The following is a 25657-nucleotide window of genomic DNA, read 5'->3' as shown; positions in this document are numbered from 1 at the left end:
TATGAAAGAGATGGCCTGAGCTGGCTGCAGGACACTCTTTTCGTAGTTTATGGTGAAACCCAGAGCCATCAGATGATCCACTGTCAACCTGGTGTGCTCTCTTCCCATTATTTCTGACTCTGATAGCAGCAGCCAATCGTCTATGTATGTTGCTATTCGGATGCCCCGCCTCTTCAGTGGGGCTATGGCTGCCTCTGAGCCCTCGGGTATTTGTGAAATGCACAGTGAGAGACCAAACGGCAGGACCTGGTACTCGTACATTCTGCCCTGAAACGCAAAGCGCAGGAATTTTCTGTGAGGCGGGTAAATAGGGATGTGAAAATATGCGTCCTTCAGGTCTATTGATGTAAACCAATTGCCTGGGCGCACTACATGCAGCAGAGGGGTGGTCGTCAACATCCTGAATTTGTATGACCTCAGATGCTGATTCAGAGCCCGTAGGTCCAGTATTGGACGCAGTCCCCCTCCCTTCTTTGGCACGAGAAAACTGAGCCCTGGAGTGAACTTGGAGCCCAGGCTGGTCCGGCTCCGATCTCCCCGTGGGGGATGTTAGGCAGTCCGCTTCTTCTTGCGGTCCGACTGCTTGGCTGGTGGTGGGGCACCCTGAGCGGCAGCAGGAGGGTCTGTCCGAAAGCCCCGACAAGTTCAGCCATCTTGCCCTCTCCTGTAGGACGATGATGCTGAGAGCTCTGCCCACCGCTTGTACTGCTGCTCTAGTGAGGTGGAGACACTGGTCCGTAACAACGCCCAGCTCTTCCCACAACCCACTAGCATCCGGGTTCGCAGCAGTCTGGTCCTGGAGCTCCGCTGAGTAGGCTAGCAGGAGCGATGAGGCGCTCAATGCCCTCACGGTGGTGGCAACCGATTTATACGCCTTGTCAGCCAGGGAGGACTGCAGGCGTTCGGCCTTGGAGGGCAGGGATGGACCAGATGACATGGTTAGTTTCTGGTTTGGGTGGAGATGAGAAGCCACCAGATTCTCCACTGTGGGAATTTGATAGATGCCCTTCTCCTTCATTCCAGCGCAGTCAAACGCCGCCGCTCCCTGCACGGGGTTGGGTGACAAAAATGGCTTTGCCCAGCAGCGTGTGACCTCGTCCACGCATTCGGGGAAAAGCGGCAGTACCTGCTTAGTAGTGCGCTTTGCTTTGGGGAGCCTTTTACCCTCGTATCGTGAGGTGGAGGTCTCCGTTGTCACCGCGGGCCATGGGACTGCCAGCTTTTCAGCTGCCCGTTTTGCAACATCAAATAGCTCCATGCCGCGGGACTGTGTGCCGGGGTTATCACAATCGGCCCCTTGTGTCGCAGAATTCCGACCAGAGGGGGCAAAGAAAACGTCGTCATCCTCGTCCGAGACGAGATGTTCCGACGCTCCCTCAGAGGATTCGCTGAGTAGCTCGTCATTAGCCTCGAGGGAATCAGACAACATAGCTTCGCAGCTGACCTCGGCATCATCCACCAGCGGGAGGACGATATCCATCTCGTCGCCCCAGCTGGTGCCTGGTGTGGCGGACTCAGTGTGCTCCATCGGTGGGCCGATTGGAGACAGCATTGGGTCCTAATTCGACAGGCTAGCCTGGTGGGCTAGCCTTCGGCGAAGGCTTTTTAGGGTGAAGCGAGCCCAGTGTTCGCATATACCCGGTGTGGAAATAGCCGCTTGGGCGTGTTGCAGCCCGAGGCACATCACACAGGCGTCATGTGTATCTGAACCTGAGATTTTGCAACCGCAGGGGCAAATTCTGGGCAGCAGTTTGCAGTCTGCCATATTAAGGAAGCTTGGTGTAGCTAGCTTGGAATGGCTGGACGGCTAACGCCGATCTTTTTTTTTTTTTCTTCTCTCGGTCGGGTAGCTATGGTGAGCTAGTATGACCTAACTAGTGTGGTGGCTAGCGCTTGTGCTACTTGGCTTGGTGACCGTGTGTAGCAAAGACAGTTAGCTTGGTCAGCTAGCTGTTGTGCTAGGTGCGTGGTGGCAGCTAACACACTCTCCGACCTGGCTCTGTGGTGAAGAGCAGGCGACTCGAAACGCGAACCGTGCTAGCGCCCGGTGACCAAGGTGTTAGCTTGCTCGCGTGGACAGTTAAGCTAGCACTCACGTTCACAGTCAGGAGAGATGAGGTTTCTAAGAAGCGAGAAGAGGAAATTGAATGACGGGTGACGCTGCGTCACATCCTTTTATAGGAAGGAGGGTGGCCCCTCCCTGACGCAAGCGTCACGACTGCCAGCCAATACTGGCTGGAGTAATGATATAGAAGCTTCTGAGGACAATGCTGAGAGAGCGTTCCCCATAGTGAGACACCGAAACAAATGTTTGAAAGAGAACTGACGTTTCTTAGTATTGACATAGAGAAGGTTTTCAAGCAGGTGCTATAACATCCGTGAAATGTACTTGGTGTCCTACATCTTGTCCCTGTCATCTTGCAACTGTTGTCCAACATTCCTGTTCCTTTTCCCCGTCTTCTGTTTCCAGGCTTTTAGCATTTACCTGAATAGAGGTTTGATTACAGTCTACCATGGAGAACAAGAGAGTCCAAATGACTTTGACACTGTCCTGCTTAAAACACTTGTGGGAGGTACCTATAAGAGGACTGTAATTTTACAGCATAACAGCAGCATAAACCTTTATCCTTATTTTGATTTTTGTGGTGTGTTTGTGTTTTTCAGCAAGTAAGCAGTGTGCATCAGTTGATGCCAGCCCTTACAGTGATGAGCTAAAGTTAGCAGTCACATGGAACAGGGTTGACATTGCCAAGAGTGAACTCTTCAATGGTGACATCCAGTGGAAGGTGAGGAGGGGAACAGATGTCTCATAGATGTTACACTGAAAAAAACACAAATAAATAAATGAATGATGAGTAGATTTATGGAGGAATATTGACCTGTCTTATAAAATGATTACCTTTCTCCAATAAAACAGTATAAAGATTTGGAAGACTCAATGACAGATGCCCTGATCAATGACAAGCCCCAGTTTGTTCGGCTTTTCACTGAGAATGGTTTGAACATCATGCAGTACCTCACTTATGGCAGGCTGGAAAGCCTCTATTGCTCTGTGCCAGATGGGACCTTGCTCTATCAGCTACTACAGCACTGCCTAGAGGAACGGCTGGGAAATATGGCATCTGCACAACCATCATCAGAACAACAGAGTTCATCCTCAAAAGTGGCGGCAGATAAGAATCAGAGGAGACCAAGGAGGGAGTTTACCCTTTATGAGGTGGGTTTTCTAATTTAATAATAAGTTATGGTCAAGTAGATCCAGAAAGAATGTGAAACAAATTGATATCCTTGTGCTTACTGTTCCATCCACTGTTTCCTCAGGTGTCAAAGGTCCTGAAATTGTTAATGGGTGATGTCTGCCAGCCTTTCTACCATAAAGCTTTGAGCTTAGAGTTCACTTCATCCAAAAGGACAGCTATGAAGGTATTCAGAGTTTTTAGAATAAGCAGACAGTGTACCTGTGGTGACAGTATTTCTTTTTTACATTTGACCTGATAATAGGTATTTTTATTTTTTTTAATTCATCCCAGCGTGCCAGTAAGATTCTGCGTGGACATTCTGTGTATCAGCAGCAGCGCTGCCCCCATCCCTGGGCTTCACTCTTCCTCTGGGCTGTACTGCAGAACCGCAGTGAGATGGCCCTTTTCTTCTGGGAGATGGTAAACGCTCTGAGACGAATTGCAGTGTTGTTGTAGTTAGTTATTTATTGTATTAATTATTATTCATGATCTGTTTTAAGATACACGTCTATGAAGTGTTGATTACTGGAATTAGGGGGGGTGGGTGAGTGGGGGGGTAATGCTCCCCGGCTGAATTTGTAAATTACAAAAAAAAAGTAACAGGCTCTAATTTTTAGGGTAATTTCATTTTAATGGAGAGAAACAGAAGATAACATGGACGATATGAACTGATCTGAATGTGTTTTTATTGAAATAAGTATTTGATCCCACGCAGTCACTGTACGTATGTGGCATATAGATTATAATTACTCAGCTTAGTATGTGTATAAAGCACACCTGTCCACAGAACCAATTTCTTCTATTTCAACTCTCCACCTCCTTGGGCTCTCAAAGGAAAAGACTGTAGCTGAAATTGACTTTAAGAACATCAGAAGCTTAGTGAGATGGTGACAACTGTTGGTGCCATTATTTAAAAAAAGAAAGAAACATTAAATGACTGTAATCTTGTCAAGGTGGGGTTTGCCGGTGTGTTTCGAAACATGACCCAAAAGCAGATGCAAGGAGAGGTGTTGCGGGTTTTAACGAAAGTTAAGCCTTTATTTTGGCTGAAAACATGAAACTAAGAAGAACTGTGAAAACTATGTGAAAACTATGACACCAATGACTACACTAAGACAAACTGTGGTAAGTAAACAGACGATCTGACAATGAATAAAGGAAGACAGAGGACTTAAATACACACAGGAGGTGATCAGGGGAAGTGGGAACACATGAGGAAACACCTGAGTGAAATAAACATAATGACGCCACGGCGGAAGTGAAACTAATAAACAAAAAACACAAGACTCTTTCAAAATAAAACAGAAAACATGGAGACATAGACATGAAAACACAAGAACTAAATATCACAACCTAGCATGAGAGGCTCAAAAAGACAATATAAACTCAAAACCGCTGAGTCAGAGACTGGGCCCATGACAAATCTGATGATACTACTGACTGGTCTCCATTGTCACGGCCGTATGGCCAAACCCAGAAGGGTGGATTCAGTTGCAGACAAAACTCGGAGGCACTAAGGATGTATGTTAAGTGAACTTTATTACAGGAGTGCAGGGGAGACAACAATGGAAAAACAACAACAACACACGTTTAGCGAGTGAAATCCCAATCTACAATTAATACAATACAAAATACTCAACAGATGGTCAAGATGGGCTTTATGTCTTCAAATAACTGCTCACACTGTCAAGGCAATACACCTGATAATTACATCCATGCTCTTTGGTTCTGTCCATCAGTTCAGAAGTTTTGTCGTGGGATATGTGAAGTCTTATCAAAGTGTCTGAAATGTAACATTCCAACCTCCCCTCTAGTGTGCTTGTTGGGCAACTTGGATGATGTCACTGCATGATGAATACAGCCCACATGGTTTTCACTACCTTATGCATTGCCAAGAAAATGGTCCTCATAAAGTGAAAAATAATCTTAATTCTAACCAATATAGAGACCATCTAATAGATCACATTAGTCTTGATACAGCTTCTGTCACCACATTGGATCAATCCCTCTGGACTCCCTTGATCAGCTCTGTCATCTAGTGGGGGTGGGGAGTTATGGTTTTGTCCCACCTTAGCTATTGTGGTTGATGTGGGGGTAGGTATTGGCTTAGGGCGTCTGGGGATTCCCTGGGGACGCTTTCGCTAGAGGGTTCAACCCAGGGGTTGTGGTCATGACCTGGCTGGGGGCTCGGGTGGCTCTTGGATGGTGTTTTCCTGGTGGCTGCGTGCAGCAGAGCTTGGGGAAGGTCTGTGCTGGCGAATGTGAGTTACTGGCCGGGTAGCCTGGCTGCCACTGGGTAGGTCCAGGACGAGCTTGGGGGCTTGGGGATGTGGGGGTGCTCCTCCTCCAGGCTGGGGCTCCTGCTAGGCCCAGGAGGTTCTGGTTGGTGTGTCGCCGAGGTTGTGGGTGGGTGCGTGCATGGGGGCTTTTAAATTTTATTTAAAAGTGCATTTCAAGACACCCAAGGACACTTAACAATACAATAAAACACAAAATAGAACAATGACAATGAAGAACAATAAAAAACAAAAGCACAACATAAAATAAACAAACAATAAGTTCACAGTGAATATGCAGATTTGAATAGGTGGGTTTTGAGTAGGGATTTAAACTGTGGGAGAAAATCAATGTTTATTATATGTGGGGATAGAGAGTTCCACAGCCTGGGAGCAAAGAAGCTGAAAGCTCTGCTTCCCATGTTGGTGAGGTGGAAGGAAGGGACAGCAAGCTGAATAGAAGAAGAGGATTAAAGTGAGCGGGCAGAAAAGGTAGTGCTTAACAGGTCAGAAAGGTAAGGAGGAGCAAGGTTATGAAGGACCTTAAGGGTTAGCAGAAGAAGTTTGTACACTATCCGGAATTTCACTGGGAGCCAGTGAAGTTCCTGAAGAATGAGGGTGATGTGCTGGTAGGAGGGGGTTCTAGTAATAATGTGAGCAGCAGAGTTTTGAACCAGAGGTGGGCATCTCTGGCACCGGTGCCCACCTCTCAATTTTGTAGACATTGAAGCTTATGGAGGGATTTTTGAGGGAGACCATGCAAGAGAGAATTACAATAGTCAATACGGGAGGTAAAAAGACTATGGACAAGAATGGACATAGACAGACATGGAAAGAGAAGGATGTAATCTGCTAATATTGCGTAGATGGAAATAGGCAGAACGGGTGAGATTATTGATGTGAGATTTATAGGATAGTGCACTGTCTAGGATGACACCAAGGCTCTTAACCTGAGATAAAAGGAAAACTGGAGTTATCAATAGTGAATGAGAAATTATTTGCCTTCAATAGGTTGGATTTAGTGCCAATAAGGAGGATTCCTGTTTTATCCCCATTAAGCTTTAGAAAATTAGAGCAGAACCAGGATTTTAATTCAGATAAGCATTCTGTAAGAGAAGAAGGTGGGAGGGAGGAATCCGGCCTGCAGGAGAGATATAACTGGATATCAGCAGCAAAACGGTGAAAGTGAAGATCAAATTTACAGAAAATGATACCAAGAAGGAGGATGTATAGTATGAAGAGAAGAGGGTCTAAGACTGAACCTTGGGGTACACCAGAAGTGACTGGGAATAGATAAGAGCGGAATGATTTGAGTTGAATAAACTGGGAGCGGTTAAGGAGATGTGATTGGAACTGGGCTAGGGGTGTGTCGGAGATACCAAGAGAGGAAAGTCTGTTTAGGAAGATGGAGTGAAAGATGGTGTCAAAGGCTGAACTCAGATCCAAAAGGATGAGAATGTTAAGAAGACCAGAGTCAGCTCCAAGTAAAAGATCATTAGTGACTTTAAGTAAAGCAGTTTCAGTAATATGATGAAGCATATCTTCCCTTTGGCTTTACCTGCACAAGTTTCAAGGTAGGTCTCTGCGACAGAATTAGTTTCCCCTGCGTCGGGAGCATGTGCTGGGCTCTCCAAATCACAGGGACAAACAATTTCCCACATTCTTGATTTTCAGTTCACAAACACTTCTTGTAATGACTAACTACTCCTGACATTTTGGAGATGTTAGCTCTTTATACAGTAAAGTTACAGCGGGATACAAATAATATCAGGCTGATCCTGCCACAATTTGTTCCCCCTGTTCAAATCACGGACAAACAGTATCCCACAGTTGTTTATGTTTTTGAACCCATGTTGCACAGAGAGGCATTTTTTGAAAAATGTATTGATAGCAATGTTGAATATTATTACACAGGAAAAAAAACCCAACTAAAAATAATTACACCGTGACGCCTCTGCCTTTCTAAATGGAGGGACAGTAACTGCATGTGTATATAAAACCTGAAGATAGTAAGATTAACAGTATTTTGTGTCTATCTGCCATTCTGCAATTCATCATCAAAAGCGGTTTAAGGATATGGTTTTTACAGGGTACAGGGAAGAGGTAGAGATTTGACAGGGTGTTCTTGTCTAATATTTTCATGTATGTGCGGGTGCACGGGTATATTGGTATGGGTATATATATATATATTTGTAGGTTGTGTATCCTTCAGGTGTTAATGGGGTTAGTGAAAATGTGTATATGTGCGTATGTGTATATACGTATGTATGGATAGATAGAAACATATATGTATATATAAAAAAAAATAAAAAAATAAAATAAAAAAATAAAAAATAAAAAATACACATGACATAATGTAATTGCAAGGAGGTATTTCTGTAGTCTATTGATACTAGATAGTGGAAAAGGGGTGGGAGTAAATAAGCTTATGCTTCTTCCTGCTCCTTTTTGAACATGAAAGTTATTTGGAGTTGTGGTTGCTCGTTTTCCTTTTGTTTTGCTTTGTTCATTTGTCTCTTTTAATTCTATTTTGTTGTACTTTTTCAACATGTTCAAAATAAAGATTCAATCAATCAATCAATCAATCTCATGTAAAAAATAACATAGCGCACAGCGTGACGTGAAAAAGCATTGTTCTTGTAAAACAAAGGGGGCCCAGCAAAAAAAGTTTGGGAACCACTGCTCTAGCAGATTGTTACATGGAGAAACCTTTTGAACTTAAGCGCGCTCACGCACACAGGTGTAAGTGAGTAAGTAAAACTTTATTTATATAGCACCTTTCTAGATAAAAGATCACAAAGTGCTTCACACAAGGATAACAAAGTATAAAGATGTGTTTTTAGTTTTTTGAAAGAAGCTACTGAGTCCAGAGATCTTCTGCTCAGTAGGAGTGAGTGCCACAGTGGCAAAAGCTCTGTCGCCCTTAGCTCTCAGCTTTGAATGATGAATGACAAGTAGACCCTGGTCACATGACCTAAGAGACCTGCTAGAAACATAAGGCTGTAGAAGTTCAATGATGTAGGCAGGTGCTTGACCATGAAGAGCTCTTTAAGTCAGTACCAGAATCTTGAAGTGGACTCTGAATTCGACGGGGAGCCAATGTAGCTGTATTAGCAACGGTGTCACATGAGAGTACTTAGATGTTTTGGTCAGAAGTCTTGCTGCAGCGTTTTGAACAATCTGTAGACGCTCCAGGGAGTTTTTGTTTAAACATGTAAACAGTGAGTTACAATCTCCAGTTCAGTGCAAGATACAAAAGGGCTACAAAATGTTTCTTAAGTCATAAAAGCAGGACCGAACCAAAGATTTGACATGAACATCCAAAGTGAGAGCTGGGTCGAAGATTACCCCTAGGTTCCTGATAGACGATTTCACAAATGTTGCAAGTGGACCAAGAGGATTCATTATCTTAGGTACATGTCGGTCAGGAGCACATACAAGGACTTCAGTCTTTCCTTTGTTAAGTTGGAGGAAGTTGTCAGCCATCCAAACTTTAACGGATTCTAAGCACTCATTCAAAATCTGCAGCTTAAAAACATCTTGGGGCTTGAAAGAAATGTATAACTGAATATCGTCAGCATAGCAGTGGTAGCAAATGTCCTCAAAGGGGCTCAAAATATGCTGGAGGGGAAGTAGATATATTAAGAACAATAAAGGCCCCAGCACAGAGCTTTGTGGCACACCATAGAACAGGGACGTGGAAGATAACCTGTATTTAGAAACTGCCACAAAAAAGTAATATTCATACAGATATGTGTATGATAGGTGTACTCACGGGTGCCGGCATATACAAACTATATCTTCCTTGGCTGCTACCTTGAAGCATATTGTGCACTGACGGTCCTGCGTGCTGCTCAATTACGTTCAATATTTAATATTTACTGTTACTTACACGTATCTAGGTCGTTGTCTCTATATTGTGTTGTTATCTTTTTGTTTGTTTTTTCTTTTCTTCTTTTAACAGGTGATCCAACGGATTTTCTCAGTATCTTCTTTTACTGTTTCCCCTTCCCCTCTGTTCTCTTTCTCCCTTTCCGTACAATTGTCTGTCCAATTTGTAATAACTTAAAATAAAATAAATAAACAATAAAAAAAAAAACCACACCCGCGTTACAATGGCAACCAGCTCTTGTTCTCCGGTAAGGCCTGTAGAGTTAAAGAAGTGATGTGAAGAGTGCAGTGCATTTCCTAAAACCTGAATTATGGCCTTGGCCACATTCCTAAGAGGGGGTCTTCTCAATGTTTATGTCTGCCAGCATCAGAGTGAATCCAAGACTGTTCTACAACACTCTGTGTGCAGTAGAAGACAAAACACAAATATGTGATGCTAATTATGAGATATTAACCTTAAAAATAAAAGTAAATCCAAACACTGGCCTGACCAAACATTTAATAGAACACCTCTGGGACATTATGTTTCAGTCCATCCAACACCATCAGTTTGCACCTCAAACTGTCAGGGAGCTCAGTGAAGCCCTGGTCCAGATCTGGAAGGGGGTGCCCCAGGACACTATCCTACAAGGATGCCCTAACAGTATAAGGCATAAATGGAAACATGTAGGCACCACACAAACTACTGAGTACCATTTTGAGTTGATGCAATGACATTTTGGCAAAATGGACTTGCTTGCCACATAATTTTCTCTCTTTGACGTGAGGGGGTTCTTTAAATTCAGCCAACTGCAAGTTGATAATTTGTGGCATCCTTTCCTAACACGTTACTCAGTCCACATCAATACAGATATGATTTTTTTGCCTATTGAAATCTAATGAGTTTTCAAAGAGTTCCTTTATTTTTTAAGCATAGTTTAATGTATAATCTTAATCAGAACATATATTATTGCTTGCTCTCCTTTCCAGGCAGGTGATGCAGTCCTGAGTGCTCTTGGTGGCTGTAAGATACTCAGAGAACTGTCCAAACGGGAGGATGAGACTGAAACCAAACTCTCCATGAAAGAACTGGCCCAGAAGTTTGAGAACCTGGCTCATGGTGAGACAATAACTACAACTGTTTGCTACTGTTGATGTTATAATAATTAGATATTAAGTTTCATAACCGTTTCACAAAGAGCCCTTTGAATTTTCCTTTCAACAGCTGATGTAACACAATAATAACAAACCTATCTAACTCTTTGTCATGTGTCTTGTGTCTACTTTACCTCAGATATTTTCAGCTCTTGCTATCGCAGTGATGAAAACCGCTCTTTCAGCCTGCTGATTAGAAAGTCTCCTGTCTGGGGTGGTAGCACCTGTCTTCAGATGGGTGTGAGCGCTGATGCTCGGCTTTTCTTCAGTAATGATGGCGTACAGGTATGTCATATCTTTAATTCATGTTGTTGCCATGATTTCAAATAGCAGATGAGCATTACAAAGGAAATATAACATGATATTTCTAAAATAATGCAACCCATCTTCATGTTGAGCTGGTGAGCTGCTGTTGATGGATAAGGTCTCAGTTTTTTCCTCTTCCAGTCTCTGCTATCTGAGATCTGGTGGGGTGATATGAAGAGAAACACAGAGACCTGGAAGCTCCTGCTCGCGTTCTTCTGCCCCATCCTCTGCTACACCAACCTCATCAGCTTTAGGTAAAATTTTTAATGTAAGGTTTGTAATTTATTTCTCTGTCTGTCTGTCTGTCTGTAAATAAATGAATATATATATATATATATATTTTTTTTTTTACATTTATTGCATTTTCTTCGCAGGAATCGAAACGATCTGTTGGAAGAGGAGGAGAAGATGCTTATGGAGGATGAGCTGGATCAGGACACTGACAGTCTTTATGGGACCACTGTCTACTCTTACTCTGACATCAAGCAGCAGTAATATTTCTACCTGCACTCTACAGTATTAATCTGTAGAACATCAGTTTGTCAAGCAGTGATTATCCTGTTTTTAATATATTATTGATTTGCATTAGCTAAAGTCTACTAATTTACTTAAAATGTTTTTTTATATCTCAGTGAAGTTGACTCAAAAGGTCACAGGAGTGGTGCCATTAAAAGTGAGTCCTGTTTAAAGAGTCATCTTTGAATAAGAGTTGTCACTCCCTACAAGAAGAAAGTCTGACTTCAGAAATTATTCTTGTCACCACATGCTGTTATTTTAAGTCATCTGCTAATCTGTGTTTACAATCTTACAGGTGAATCCCAACGACCGCCACAAAGTCCATTCATAGTGTCACGCTGGCGTCAGTTCTGGTTTGCACCGGTCACCTCTTTTCTGGGCAACGTCCTGATGTACTTCCTGTTTCTCTTCCTTTTCGCCTACGTGCTGTTGGTGGATTTTAAGCCCCCACCACCCTCAGGCCCAACTGGTACTGAGTGTGTGTTGTACTTCTGGGTATTCACCATCGTTTGTGAAGAGATCCGACAGGTGAGTGAAGAGAGACATCTTACTTAGGACTTGAAACTTTGGTAACTGTATAAATGTCAAGGGAACAACTGAATGCAATAATATGCACTAAACTCAAATCTTTTATTTAATTGCACAAAGTAAAAAGACAATATCTCTAAAGCAGGGGTAGGGAACGTTAGTCCTCGAGAGCCGGTGTCCTGCAGGTTTTAGATATCACCCTGGGTCGACACACATGAATCAAATGATTAGCTCATTACCAGGCCTCTGGAGAACTTCAAGACATGTTGAGGAGCTAATTTAGCCATTTAAATCAGCTGTGTTGGATCAAGGACACATCTACAACCTGCAGGACACCGGCTCTCAAGGACTAACGTTCCCTACCCCTGCTTTAAAATGTCATTTCAACACAGTGGTTAACATGCTGTCATCTCACAAGGATTAGATTCAAGATGGACACTAAATAAATAAGTAAATCTTTTTTTCATTTATCACTGATTTCATACGACTTAAACACAGAAAATTAAATATCTCATAAATTAAAATCAGATTCTTTGGATTTTTATCTATTCTTTAAAATGATGACAACCCAGAAAAAGTATTTTTTCATTTGTTTTTTTTTAATTATCATTGTAATTAAAGCCTTTTCATTCTCACTGAGATCAAAAGAGACTAGTTTTAATTCAGGGTCATCTTAAAATATAAAACATGATATTAAAATGCAGCCTATTCATATCTCTAGTAAAATTCTTGCAGCATTAATTCAGACAGCATACTAATTGCCTGATCCCTGCTTGCTTCTAATACTTGTAGTATTAGGGCTAGGGTTGGGTTAGGGCTTTAGGGTTACCATCTTGTATCAGACTACCAATTGTGCCATGTGAACACATCAGCTTGGCCTCGGAAAACTGCTCAAGTGAAACGATCCTTTTTCATTATCCTTAATTATTTTACCATATTTTTTTTTTTTGTAGATATCAACTGAAACTCCATTCACATTGAAAAGTATTTTCTGAATCATTGTATATGTTACATCATATATGTCATACATGTTTAAACTTTGTATCATAAGCTTTAATGAACTGTTATACACAGAATTAATAGGCTTCAAGGTGCAGGTTTTTATTATTGTAGTTTTTGTTTTCTGACGATCTGTTAAGTTTATTTTCTTCGTCTTCAAGACGCTTTTTTTGGGGACGACCTGGAGTCAAAGTTTCAGACTCTACATTCAGGATGTGTGGAATAAATGTGATCTCACTGCCATCAGCCTGTTCATTGTCGGACTGATTTGCAGGTATGGACAAGATATAAAAATGATATCTTAATCTTAGATTGCCCATCAAAAACTTTCCACAACACTACAAACAGTTTAGTTTGTCATTGCATGATTGTAACATTTATGAAAGCACAGTATTTGTTTTGTGGTACTTGTTTGGCTTCTTAAGTGTGTCTCAAATAATTTTTTTAATACTTAGTTTTTAGTCACTTAAATTTAAAACATTTCCTCAGTTACAACCAAATGTCACTGGTTAATTTACAGGTTTGCCACCAGGTGGTGCTGCTACCTCACTGATTCAGTGATACTGTGCTTGTGTTTCAGGATGTTTCACCGGTCACATGAATTTGGCCGAGATGTCCTTTGTTTGGACTACATGGTCTTCACCATTCGCCTCATTCACATTTTTGCCATTCACAAGCAGCTGGGACCAAAACTCATCATTGTAGGAAAGATGGTGAGAAAGTTACCATCAGTTGGCATTATACCAGGAATACGTGTTTAATAAAACAATGTGAGCAACAACATGATAATTTCCTCCTCTTGTTCAGATGAAGGATGTCTTCTTCTTCCTCTTCTTCCTGGGCGTGTGGGTCTTGGCGTACGGAGTTGCCAATCAGGCTCTGATCTACACCTACGATCCAAACCCGAATCGCATTTTTCTGCGAGTTTTCTACATGCCATACTTGCACATCTTTGGATACGGCTCTTCCATCGAGGAAGAGATGGATGGTAAAAGTGTTTGTGCAATTTGCATGAAAATAAGAAAATTGTTATTATACTGAAATCACTTTTAAAATGCTGCTTTTTTTCTACTGCAGCTTTTTAAAATTCATCACAGCAATTAGAAATTGAGTTATTTTTTATAATTGTAACCCTTATTTTAACCTTTCTCCTTTTATCTCTATTTTGTGACAGTGGCCCGGGAACTAAACTGCACACACAATGTGACTTTGATTGAGAGCGGTGAAGAGCCGTGTAGAAATCAGGATAGTAACTGGCTGGTAGTGATTCTGCTAGTCGTATATCTCCTGGTCACCAACATCCTGCTCATCAACCTAGTCATTGCCATGTTTAGGTAAAGAACCAGTCTGTCATTATGTTTCTCTGGCTGCATTCACAAACTGAATGGTTTGACTTGACTCAGTGGCTCTGATCTGCTTGTATCCACACAGCTACACTTTCTCTGAAGTGCAGGAACACAGTGACACCTACTGGAAGTTCCAGCGTTACAACCTGATTGTCGAGTACCACTCCCGTCCTTCTTTGGCTCCTCCTTTCATTATCATCTCACACATCAAAGTCTTTTTCAAGAGGGTCATCCGCAAAATGCCCTCTGTAAAGATCCACCACTTTGGTCAGTATTGGATCAGGAATCTTGGTTCACATTAGTACAATAAAGTTATTAATTTAATGAAGTTATTGCTTTATTATATTGAAATAATAAGTGTAACAGGTGAGAAAGCCACAGTTGATTGGAATTGGATAATTTGTTAAATATCTTCTAGTTGTTGTTGTTCACAAATGAGTTATGTTTTTTTGATCAATCGCTGCCTTGTTATCACTAAGTTACTCACTAAAAACTGCACTGTCTAAATGAGAATGGGCTCTTTTTTATTTGCAAACTGAGCTCAGCTTAGCACCGATGTAAACAAAAACTGAGTTGAAAGGTAATCATTTCAAACTTTTGTCTTTTCTATCAGTGTTAGACTTGGAAGCAAAGGCAGCGAACAGATTATCAACGTGGGAAACGATTCAGAGGGAAGACTTCCTGACTGCTCGAAACAAAATCCAGAAAAGCAGCGACTCAGAAAGGCTCAAACGGATGTCTGCCAAGTGAGCAAAGCATCCTGCTCCACTGTAGCAGCAAAATTAGATATTGATTCCATCATTCTGAAGAAAATGCATCTTTGTATTTTTTCATATAGGGTAGATGATGTGCTTAAACGTCTGACTGAAAGCAAAGAGTTTGAACACAGACTACAGGCTCAGGTAAAACAGAAGCATTTTTCTGAAGCTCTCACTTTGTAGTTCAATACCCTTTGACTCATTCTTCATACATATGTAGAAATGCTGTTGATGAGCATGTCTGCACAGTCAAATTTTATTTTATTTGATATAGAGATTAAAGGAATACATAGCAGGTTGGCTTTGATTAGCATAATAACAGAAAGGTGGAACATGGGGAAAAAAACCTACTATACAGCAAAAAGACAGTTTAAGTTGGGTTTATGTAAAGTTGTTTGTTGGCTGAGGTCAGAGATAATGTGGGTGATCAAAAGTAATGCGTATTTTATGTATTGGAGAAAAAAAAAACAGCCAACAGTTTTGGTTGCACATCAATTAGAATTTTAGAAAGTGACAAATTGTGGTCTTGTACAAATTAAAAGTGAGTTTTAGCAGGGCTGGTAGGTGGATTTTGGTCACTAGATGGAGCCAGTCAAGCTGCTTTATCTGCTTTCAGTCTTTATACTAAGCTAGGCTGGGCTGGCCTCATGTGTGTCTTTGATGATGCAGTTTCCTTATTCTAGATACTTTTTTCCAGTAGGAGACAACAAAACATTTAGCTTAAAAAATTGTACTCTCTGAGCTTTCCAATCATTAAAATATTACTTTATATTTATGCCCTAATAGCAGTGCATAGTATTTATTTGACTGTAAATAATCTGTTTTTAGTTTTGTTATAGACAAAAAAAAGACATGCAATGAAAAGTGAACTTGAACACATATAGTCAAGGCCATAAATATTTAGACCCGTGGCAAATTTTGACTTAAAGTTACTTTTATTCAACCAGCAAGTTTTTTTGGCCCGGAAATGACACAGGCATCTTCAAAAAGATAGTAAGACGATGTAAAAGAGGCATCATTGTGGATATGAACAGACTTCAACACATATATCTCTGCGCTTATTCATTATTGATATCAATAAAAAATCCTTTTCTCACTTGGTTTTCATTTAGATTTAAGAATAACTCTATTCTATTCTATATTTTTTTTTATAATATTCTCCGCTTTCTTCTCAGATGGAGCATTACTCAACTGTCCTCAACTGGGTTGTGGATACTTTAGCCCAAGGAAGTACATTCAAACCTCCTCGTCCCACACCTGTGTTACGAGATACTTCCCAGAACCTATGAACTCATTTATGCTTACAAAACAGCCTGCGTGTTGAAAAAGTCACACTGCTTTCACTCAGGATTATTTACTTCATTGTTTTTGCCTGGAGGCCTTTTTTTTTTTTCTTCCTCATCTTACTTCTGTTTTTGGTCTTCTGTAAAGATTCACTTCCCTCCTCTTCCAGATCCACTGGATTGCAGCCTTAAATTAATGCGGTCCCTTAAATTCACTTCACTTCAGGAGGCAATGGAAATCATTGCATGGGCTCAGGAACACTTCTGGAAACCATTATCTGTGAAACTAGTTCATTGTGCCATTCACAAATGCAAGTTTAAATTCTATCATGCAAAAAAAAAACAACCCACCAACAACAAAGAACCATATGAGGGCACTGAATATGATACAAGAACACCACCATATTCTCTGGACTGAAGCAAAGTGGAAAACTGCTCTATGGTCAGATGAATTGAAGTTTGAAATGCTTTTTGCAAAACATTGATGCTGCAGTGTAGAAGCCTGCATCCGTGATGTCATTGGGGTGCAAGGTGCCTGGAACTGGCCGCTTGCACATCTAGAAAATCAAAATGAAACCTTTTATTTTAACCTTAGGGTTTAAAAGCACATGATATATTCCAATGTCTTATTATTTATTTAACAAACACTAAGTAAAAATAAATAATCTCAGAGATTTCTATAGACTACATCATTTTATGTTATGTCCTGATACCATAAACTCATAAAACGATGGCGTGCCTTTTTTCCACATTACTGTAATATTAACAAAAAAAACCTTCTCCGATCTAATTCGCGACACAAAATCAAAATGCCAAGTGAATGAACAAATTCCATAGTATCAGGCCTTTCTGGCTACTTGCCTGGTTACTTAACCTACAAGGAAAAGAACCAAAGGGTAAAATGTGGGTTTCTTTTGAGTTCCATTTTCATGCAGATGATGCAACTATTTATTGTTTATCTTTTTCATTAGTAAAATTACTTGAATTTCTTCAGTCTGTCTTAGATGTTGTTCAGTGACATTAAACGCAACTTCAGCTTGTGTCAAATCCAGACAAATCCAAATCCAGGGTATTTTCAAATGAGAAAGAGTTTTGTCCAAGCTGAGACTTTCTCTTACCAAGTGCTGATAGACTCTGCAATGTTTTTTTCCCTTTATTGGATTACTGTGATCTGCTCTTTATGAATATACCAGTCCAGTACCTAAAGAGTCTGGATACTGTCTATCATTGTGCTCGATGTTTTATTACTGGCTGTGAAAATCATGTACATCACTTTGTATATCAGCATCTCTGTGTGTGATTGTTTTTTTATTTATAAATCTCTGGTTGGGCTGGTTGTCTACATATATGTCTATATAGACGTGTGTCTGTATATGTGTCCACACTGTTTCTCTCCACTTGTCTGTGCTAAATATCAGTTGTGTTAGTTTCTCTGCTATTAGATTGTTATGAGTTGTACTTGTTGAAACTTCTGGTGCCCTCTTGCACAGGTCTCTCTTGAAAAAGTGAATTTAGTCTCCATGAGGCTTTTACATGAATAAATAAGGGATAATAATAAATTAATGTTTTTATGTGATCCTTTAAGTGAAACTTTACCACTTGCCATCAATAGATATGTTTTAATTGTGTACACAACGTGGGAGTGTGATAGTTGGATCTACTATGCAGATAAGTGTCGTGGATAGTGTTAAAGAAGCATGCTGGTGCTGTGTTTAACTCTGCCATGGCTCCAGTGAAGGTCACATAGTGAAACAAGCTGTTGAAGGAGCCTTCACTGTAAATAATTAGATAAATAATTAACATTTTAAAAATATTAATACATGTAATATTTACATTAATCTAAATCTGCAAAATAATGTTTCTATAGTCTTGAAAACAAAACATAGTACACCCCGTGCCCCTCTCTAGTTTCACCCCTGCTTGTTACAGGGTTTGCTACCATTTTGGTCAGTAGATGGAGCCAGGCAAGCTGTTTTATCTGCTTTCAACCTTTATACTAAGCTAGGCTGGGCTGGCCTTATGTGTGTCTTTGATGATGCAGTTTCCTTATTCTAGATACTTTTTTCCAGTAGGAGACAACAAAACATTTAGCTTAAAAAAACTGTACTCTCTGAGCTTTGTCTCACAATCTTGGGTGGGATACAGTTGGTCCAATCTGAAGTAAAGTCTGGTTTCAGGCTGAGGCCAATGTCAATCTGTTCCTTACCATTCAAATCTTCAATGTGACGTGCACTACGTACACTCCTTGCTGCACTGCTCAGCCTATGCTATGTTGTTTTAGCTTGTTTGGGAGTTTTGTCCTTGGGATTAATCAATTTTTGTCTGAGTACCATGACTGGGATGACTGAGAACCTACACAGACATCAAGGATGATTGTTCACATGAATCTCAGCTAGGTCCTGTAATCTGCCATCTTATGTGGTGTTTGATTGTACTTACATACTAGCTTTAGACAGTCCTTGCCAAAGTAAGTCAACAAAGGAAATCTCAGTAAGTTGATTCTGTTCATCTGGAAGTTGCTTTTTTAGTGGGAGAAATGTTTTGTCACTTATGACTTCTTCCCCTGGTGAATAATTGTATTGGAGTTCCATTGACAATTACTTTCTTTCATTACTCACTGACTTGCTTAACTCAGGGTGAACTAACTCTGATCAGCATTTCTGGAACAGGAAACTCAGACTTGATGATATTAGACTTCATTAACTCAGACTTACACATGGAGGCTAACCCCTTTAAAATATTTTAATTCATGCTCAATCATCTAGGTAAGGAAATCCCTGAAAGCGTATTCTATTTATCGAGTGGAAGAAATATTTTGTTACTCATCCAAGTAACTTCTTCAGTCTCAGCTGACTGCAGGTTTCTCTAACTTTATAAACAGTGCATTTGCATAATGACTAAAACCAGCACTATTGACGAACAATCATCCATGAGGCCAGCACCTTGTGGCCTATGTTGCTCTGTGTAGTCTGGTCCTTGTATATGAAATATGTGAAATTAAGACACAATGGTGCTGTTACTGTGGTTTAGGTCATCTTGTAATCTGTTTAGAACTACCTCCACTGTGTTAGTAAGTGAAACACAAGTGAAGAGAAATGTAACATTACATGAGTCAGGACATTTAGGTGAAAAGGGAAACCCATCTCTGAATCGAGTAGGCCAAGGACACCTATTTCATGATCTCAAAATTTTGTGATTCCAGCCATTTCCAAAGCTCTTTATAAGGTTGGGATAATCTGCAGTCAGCTGAGACTGAGGAAGTCACATGGATGAGTGACCACATGTTTTGCCCACCGATGAACAGAATCATCTTACTGGGTTCTCTTGAAGTTGTAAGAAAGGGTGATAAGCTGTGGTTCCCACTGTGGTTTGTTGAAGCAAAACTTGTCTGACTGGTGGTCTTTAATGCTATGCCTTAATAAGTGAAAAAAAAGCTTCAGCAAAGCATTTTGAACACAAAACTTTGTTAAAGGTTTATGCTAACTGAAGTAGATGTTGTTGGTAAGTCTACTACACTCAGCATCGTAACCGCCAGCAGCTAATTGCTCCATCATGTTTAGGGATAGCGTTAATGAATGCTGTTTTGTTGGAATGCTCTTTACTAAGGTTTCGCAGTGGGGACAAATAAATGAGTCTTTCTAAAACACTGAAATGTTTAAAGCAATTGTGCTGGAATTGTATTGCAGTTTCAAAACAATCCAAACTGTCATAGAGACACATACTGGCCAGTTTTCTATCGCCCCATCTTGATTGTACTATTCTGTGAAACACACAAGCGTTACACAATTCTGAACAAGGCTACTTATTATAACAGCTACTTACAAACACATCAGTAATGATAGTCTGATATGTGTTATGATTAACACATGTTTTGGAGAAATCACTTTACAAGTAGGGAAAGATAGCTATGTAAAAAGTTTTATATAACGTTATTTGTTAAAATAGAAACTAGACAGGACTTATAGCTAAATATTTCTGTATGCTTGTTCCTTGAAGTCAGAAGTTGTTTTTATTGATATCATTATAACTGTATAATTTAATGAATTTATAGTGCACTCTCTTTCCTGATATAACTGGAGCAGGTCCCCCAGCAGCAGGGATGTGGCAGGGAATTCTGGGTGTGTGGAATAAATGTGACCTCACTGCCATCAAACTGTTCATTATAGGGCTAATCTGCAGGTATGGACGATAAATAAAAAACAAGACATAGGGGATTTTTCCAAATATTTTCACAATATTATAGTGTGGTGTGAATAAAGCACGGCGGGACCACAGGTTGTTGCTTTGAGCCATTTTTATTACACGCGGCTGCAGCTCATAAGCTGCCAGCCTTACATACACCACACCACAACCACCCATCAACCCCTAAGTCCCCGTGTTTTAACAGGCGGGCGTGATTGCGGACGCACCTGCACGGCACCGCAGACCACGCCCGCCACATATAGTTAAATTATGTTTTGTCATTGCAAAACCATAACATTTTTAATGCACTGTGTTTGTGTTTTAATGCACTTGTTTGGATATAATGTGCCATAAATATTTTCTTAATGCCTGGTTTAAGTCACTCAAACACAAAACATTTTCTCCCTAACTAAATTTCACTGGTTTATTTACAGGTTTGCCACCAGGTGGTGCTGCTACCCCATTGATTCAGTATTACTGTGCTTGTGTTTCCAGATGTCCTGCTGGTCACATGAATTTGGCCGGGAAATTCTTTGCTTGGATTACAGTCTTTATCCTTCACCTCATTCTCATTTTTGCCATTCACAAACAGCTAGAGCCAAAATCATCATTGTAGGAAATATGGTGACAAAGTTACCATCAGTTGGCATTATACCAGGGGTACATGTTTAATGATATACTGTGAACAACATGACAACTTCCTACTCTTGTTCAGACGAAGGATGTCTCCTTCTCCCTGGGCATGTTTGTCATGGTGTATGGAGTTGCCAATCAGGCTCTGCTCCACCCTTACAAGCCAAACTTGAATCACTTTTTGGAGAGTTTTCTACAGACCATACTTGCAAATCTTTGGACAGATCCCTGTGCAAGAGATGGATGGTATAAATGTTTATGCAAATGGCATAAAAATGTTGTTGTTACATTTTCAAATCAGATCTTCACAGCAATAAAAAAACTGAATGTAGCTTTCTTATCTTTCTCCTTTAATGTCTGTTTTGTGACATTGAACAAGGAGCTGTGTATAAATCAGGATAGTAACTGTCTGGTAGTGATTTTGCTAGTCCTATACCTCCTGGTCACCAACATTCTGCTCATCAATCTACAGTGTTGGGGAGTAATGGAATACATGTACCATCGTTACATATTTAAAATACAAAATATGAGTAACTCTATTCACTTACAGTCACTGTTTAAAAAGGTGATAATCAGAATACAGTTACTTTGTTGAAATAAAGGGATTACATGGCGGTCTTTCCCTGTTTCATATGTTAGACTATGCCCTCGCTATTTTTGGAAATTCCACGCTGGTGGAAACCCAAACAAAACACGCATTAAGAGACTCTAATGCATGGGTCTCAATCTTGCGGCCCATATCACCCCTCCTTGCATCCCGCATAAAGACGTGAAGAAACAATTATTATTCAAAAACTTATTTAATATGAAGGCAATAGGCAGAGTGTTACAGGCATAGCCCTAAAGAATGTAGCCTCATGGGAAGTGTAGTCCATGCTGCAGGGAGAATGTGTGGGACTGCTCCTCCCGTTATGTGTGTGTGAGCGTGGGGGAGGGAGAAAAAAGGAGAGTCGAAAAGTACAAATTGTCACCAAGCAGAAACGGGAGATGAAAGCATGTAAATATAATAATAACCACTGCAGCCAGAGGTCCCTTTACTATGGTTCGGAGCCGCGGACCTGTTTTATATACACGTGGAATAGTTTTCTATACGAGATCGCTGCAAAAAGTGCAGCCTTACCTAATGTCCACCCTACTGTTACTCATTTTATATTAAGATTTAAAACTCTAGTTGGTATTGGTATGGTGAGTAACCTTCAGTAATAGTAAAATAAATCACACAGCAATAGTACATTCATGTAGTTGTAAAAAAGCATGATAATGTATTAAGTAATCCAAAGTATTCAGAATACGTTACTCTCATTGAGTAACATAACAGAATACGTTACAAAATACATTTTGAGGCATGTATTCTGTGATCTGTAGTGGAATACATTTTAAAAGTAACCTTCCCAACACTGTCAACCTACTCATTGCCATGTTTAGGCGTGTTTAGGCATGTAGGTAAAGAACCAGTCTATCAGTATTCACATACTGATTATTTTCACTTGACTAAGTGCCTATTATCTGCTTGAGTCAAGTCAAGTCAAGTGGTTTTATTGTCATTTCAACCATGTGCAATGGTACAGTACACAGAGAAACTTGACAAAATTCCTCAAAGACCATGGTGCTACATATATAGTTTATAATAAACAAACAACACAGGACTACATAAAGTGCAAGTGTGCAAAAATTGCAAAAAAAAAGCAACAACAACAAAAACAGTGCAACACCAGACAGAATGGAACGATACAGACACAGGAAAGTCCAGACACAACAGTGCAACAGAAAAGTACAACAATAACAGTGGGTTGTGCAAAAAGTAACTGGATGTATGCAGTTACTGTGCAGATAAGTGCTTGAGGTAGTGACGTGTGTGAATGAATCAGTGTATGTGTCAGTCTAGTCCCTGAGTGTTCAGGAGTCTGAAGGTTTGGGGGAAGAGACTGTTTCACAGTTTGGCAGTGAAGGGCTCGAATGCTGCAGTACCTCTTGCCAGAAAACAGCATTGTGAAGAGTGTGTGTGAGGGGTGCATGGGGTCCTTGCAGGTCCACACAGCTACACTTTCTCTAACCGGTAGGAATACAGTGACATCTACTAGAAGTTCTAACGTTAGTGGCTGTAACTCAGGAGGTAGATTGGAAGGTTGGTGGTTTGATCCTTGGCTCCCCCGGTCTGCATGGTAGATATCCTTGGGCAAGATACTAACCCCGAGTTACTCTCCAATTTATCCATCGGAATATGAATGTAAATTAATGGGTGAATGTGACATGTGCTATAAAGCGCTTTGGGTGCTATGGGAGAGTAGAAAACTGTTATATAAGAAATCAATTCTTTTACCATTTACAACCTGATTGTTGAGTACCACTCCCATCCTTCTTTGTCTACTCCTTTCATTATCTTCTCAAGCATGAAGTCTTTATCAAGAGGATCATCCACCCACATGTCTCAGTATTGGATCAGGAATATTATTCTAAAAAGGATATTGATCATTGCACATCAAATGCTGTGTGAAGAAGGCACAGTCCATTAGGATTGGGTAATTTCTTAAATGACTCAGAAAGGCTCAAACTGATGAATACAAAGTAAGCACACCTAACCAATAGCTACAGATGAGACCGGCCACACACCAGGCCAAAAGGAAGGCAGGATGGAGTGTGTCGTCACAGACAACCCAAACTGCAATTAGAAAAAAAAAAGGAGTAGTAGGAGGAATATGGACGGGGTGTGTTTGGAGCAACAAGCAAACATAAGAATCAAAATGTCACAAAAGGTTACTTTAAGTCCAACATTAGGCAATGAAACTGCGTATGTGTGTGTGTTTGAGTTGATTTGGCAATATAGTCATAGTGTTAAAGACACTGTTTACTATCTGCCGTATTCCTGAGTTCCCAACATAGTTTCCAGCTACTGACAACTAAATATATCCACATTGTTGATGAAAGTTTAGCCACATCAGTCCAACCTTTTGTTTTATGTGTCAATATTTAAATGTAATATACAATATACAATACATATGTAAGCGAATCAAATGTGTGGTTTTCATGTATAGTTTATAAGGAAAATAAATAATGGAATCCTGCAGGTTTAAAACCTGATACATGTTCTACTTTCATAATGAACCTTTGAAATCGTTTAACCAGGGCCATGAAGCAGCTGCAAATTTTCTTTTAAAAGTTACGATTAAGCAAATGAAACCCATGCACATATTGCACTAACTTTCAGCTGAATAAAAATTCTAATTCTAATAATATTTTTGTGACTGAAGTTTGCATTTCAAACAAATATATTTGCCTGCATAAATATTGAGCACCACAGAGACTCATACATAACAGGCTGAGTTGCAAATGTGTGGTATTTTTAGCTTAGCTCAAAGCTGCTGAGCTGTCTGTCTGCTACAGTGGTGTCTAAATGTGTCATTGAAGGTATTCAGTTTTTCCACATCAGATGGGAGTGACCAGGTAAGAGGATGGGGAAGTATTGCAATGAACACTAGACCAGCTCAGACTCCGTGTCTGAGTGGCTTGTGGTTTCGACTGGAATTTCTTGTTTTCAAAGTTTGGAGGAACTGTCTTTCTCTGTGAAACCACACCTTTATATGTGTGCTGGCTGCACCTATTTTTCTGTGTGCATGCAGAGTGACGACAGTGGCAGGGAATGGGGTTCAGCAGTAGGAGACAAGGTGGAAACTCGTCAGAAATCAACAGTTTTAGTCCTTCCGCACACATTTCTTACTGAGAACGACTGAAGGAGAAACATGAATGACAAGGGAGCAAAAGAAGAAGGAGTAAGAATAGAAGAAGGAGATAGAGGCGACAACACTGACAATATCTGCCAAACAGAGAACAGCCAGGTAGGTCCGCTTTCACTAAAACCCTTCAGCTGCTGTTGTGACGTCATGGTGGCATGTTTGCAAAAAACAAATCAAAAGAGAAAGCAACTAACCAAAAGAAAAAAAAGCTGAATGTTTTAAAAAGTTATACTTGGAATTTCCACTAAATGTTCCAAGTAATGGCGATGGTGAGCCACCCACAAACGTCTTAGAAACTTGTCTAACTGGTGGACCTTAAAGGAAGCTTTACTAAGTATAAACCGGTTCAGTGAAAGGTTTCTATAGCAATTCAATAACGTTTACTCAAAAGAAAAAATGGAAAGCACAATATAAGAGCCCAGCTTATGTCTACTAGTATACCTATAGCATCATAACTACATGTATGCAATTAAGCATGTAATCTTGTTTACTGATAACATTAAAGATGGCTGCATTCCATTCCATTTAGCTGCTGAGGTGTTTAGCAGCTTTTTCAGTAAAGAGGTCTGTGGGGATCACATCAGTAATAGGCAAAGGAAAGGTTTGTGAAACACTGAAACTTTTAAAGCATAAGGTTTCAAAACAATCTCATACTCATCTCTGCACTCACAGCTGCTAATCTCACAGGTTGCACTATTCTCCACATGGCCACTTGCAGAAACATGTTTAGCAATAATTTTGATCGACACGTTTTAGAGAAATAATTGTACAAATAACGGGAAAAAAATGCTGAAATTGTTACAGACAGCAATGGGTAGCTGTAAAGAATGATGTG

The 25657-nt window shown here is 40.3% G+C and overlaps 1 protein-coding gene across 1 annotated transcript in view; it reads left to right on the top strand.

Moving 5' to 3' along the window:
* LOC134632969 (transient receptor potential cation channel subfamily M member 4-like) overlaps positions 1-16282 on the top strand; it is a 31417-nt gene extending 15135 nt beyond the window's left edge. The window contains exons 9-27 of the mRNA XM_063481847.1: positions 2471-2573; positions 2665-2786; positions 2918-3217; positions 3322-3423; positions 3531-3659; positions 10376-10505; positions 10680-10825; positions 10988-11100; positions 11221-11337; positions 11479-11519; positions 11658-11890; positions 13051-13163; positions 13470-13602; positions 13697-13877; positions 14064-14223; positions 14321-14502; positions 14849-14981; positions 15074-15137; positions 16169-16282. Of these exons, the coding sequence (XP_063337917.1) occupies positions 2471-2573; positions 2665-2786; positions 2918-3217; positions 3322-3423; positions 3531-3659; positions 10376-10505; positions 10680-10825; positions 10988-11100; positions 11221-11337; positions 11479-11519; positions 11658-11890; positions 13051-13163; positions 13470-13602; positions 13697-13877; positions 14064-14223; positions 14321-14502; positions 14849-14981; positions 15074-15137; positions 16169-16282 (2616 nt within the window). The remainder of the gene's footprint in view (positions 1-2470; positions 2574-2664; positions 2787-2917; positions 3218-3321; positions 3424-3530; positions 3660-10375; positions 10506-10679; positions 10826-10987; positions 11101-11220; positions 11338-11478; positions 11520-11657; positions 11891-13050; positions 13164-13469; positions 13603-13696; positions 13878-14063; positions 14224-14320; positions 14503-14848; positions 14982-15073; positions 15138-16168) is intronic.
* Positions 16283-25657: the final 9375 nt, after the last annotated feature.

Source organism: Pelmatolapia mariae, linkage group LG8 (genome assembly GCF_036321145.2).
Source record: "Pelmatolapia mariae isolate MD_Pm_ZW linkage group LG8, Pm_UMD_F_2, whole genome shotgun sequence".
In the NCBI taxonomy this organism is placed as follows: domain Eukaryota; kingdom Metazoa; phylum Chordata; class Actinopteri; order Cichliformes; family Cichlidae; genus Pelmatolapia; species Pelmatolapia mariae.
This window is presented reverse-complemented; position numbering and strand designations above follow the sequence as displayed.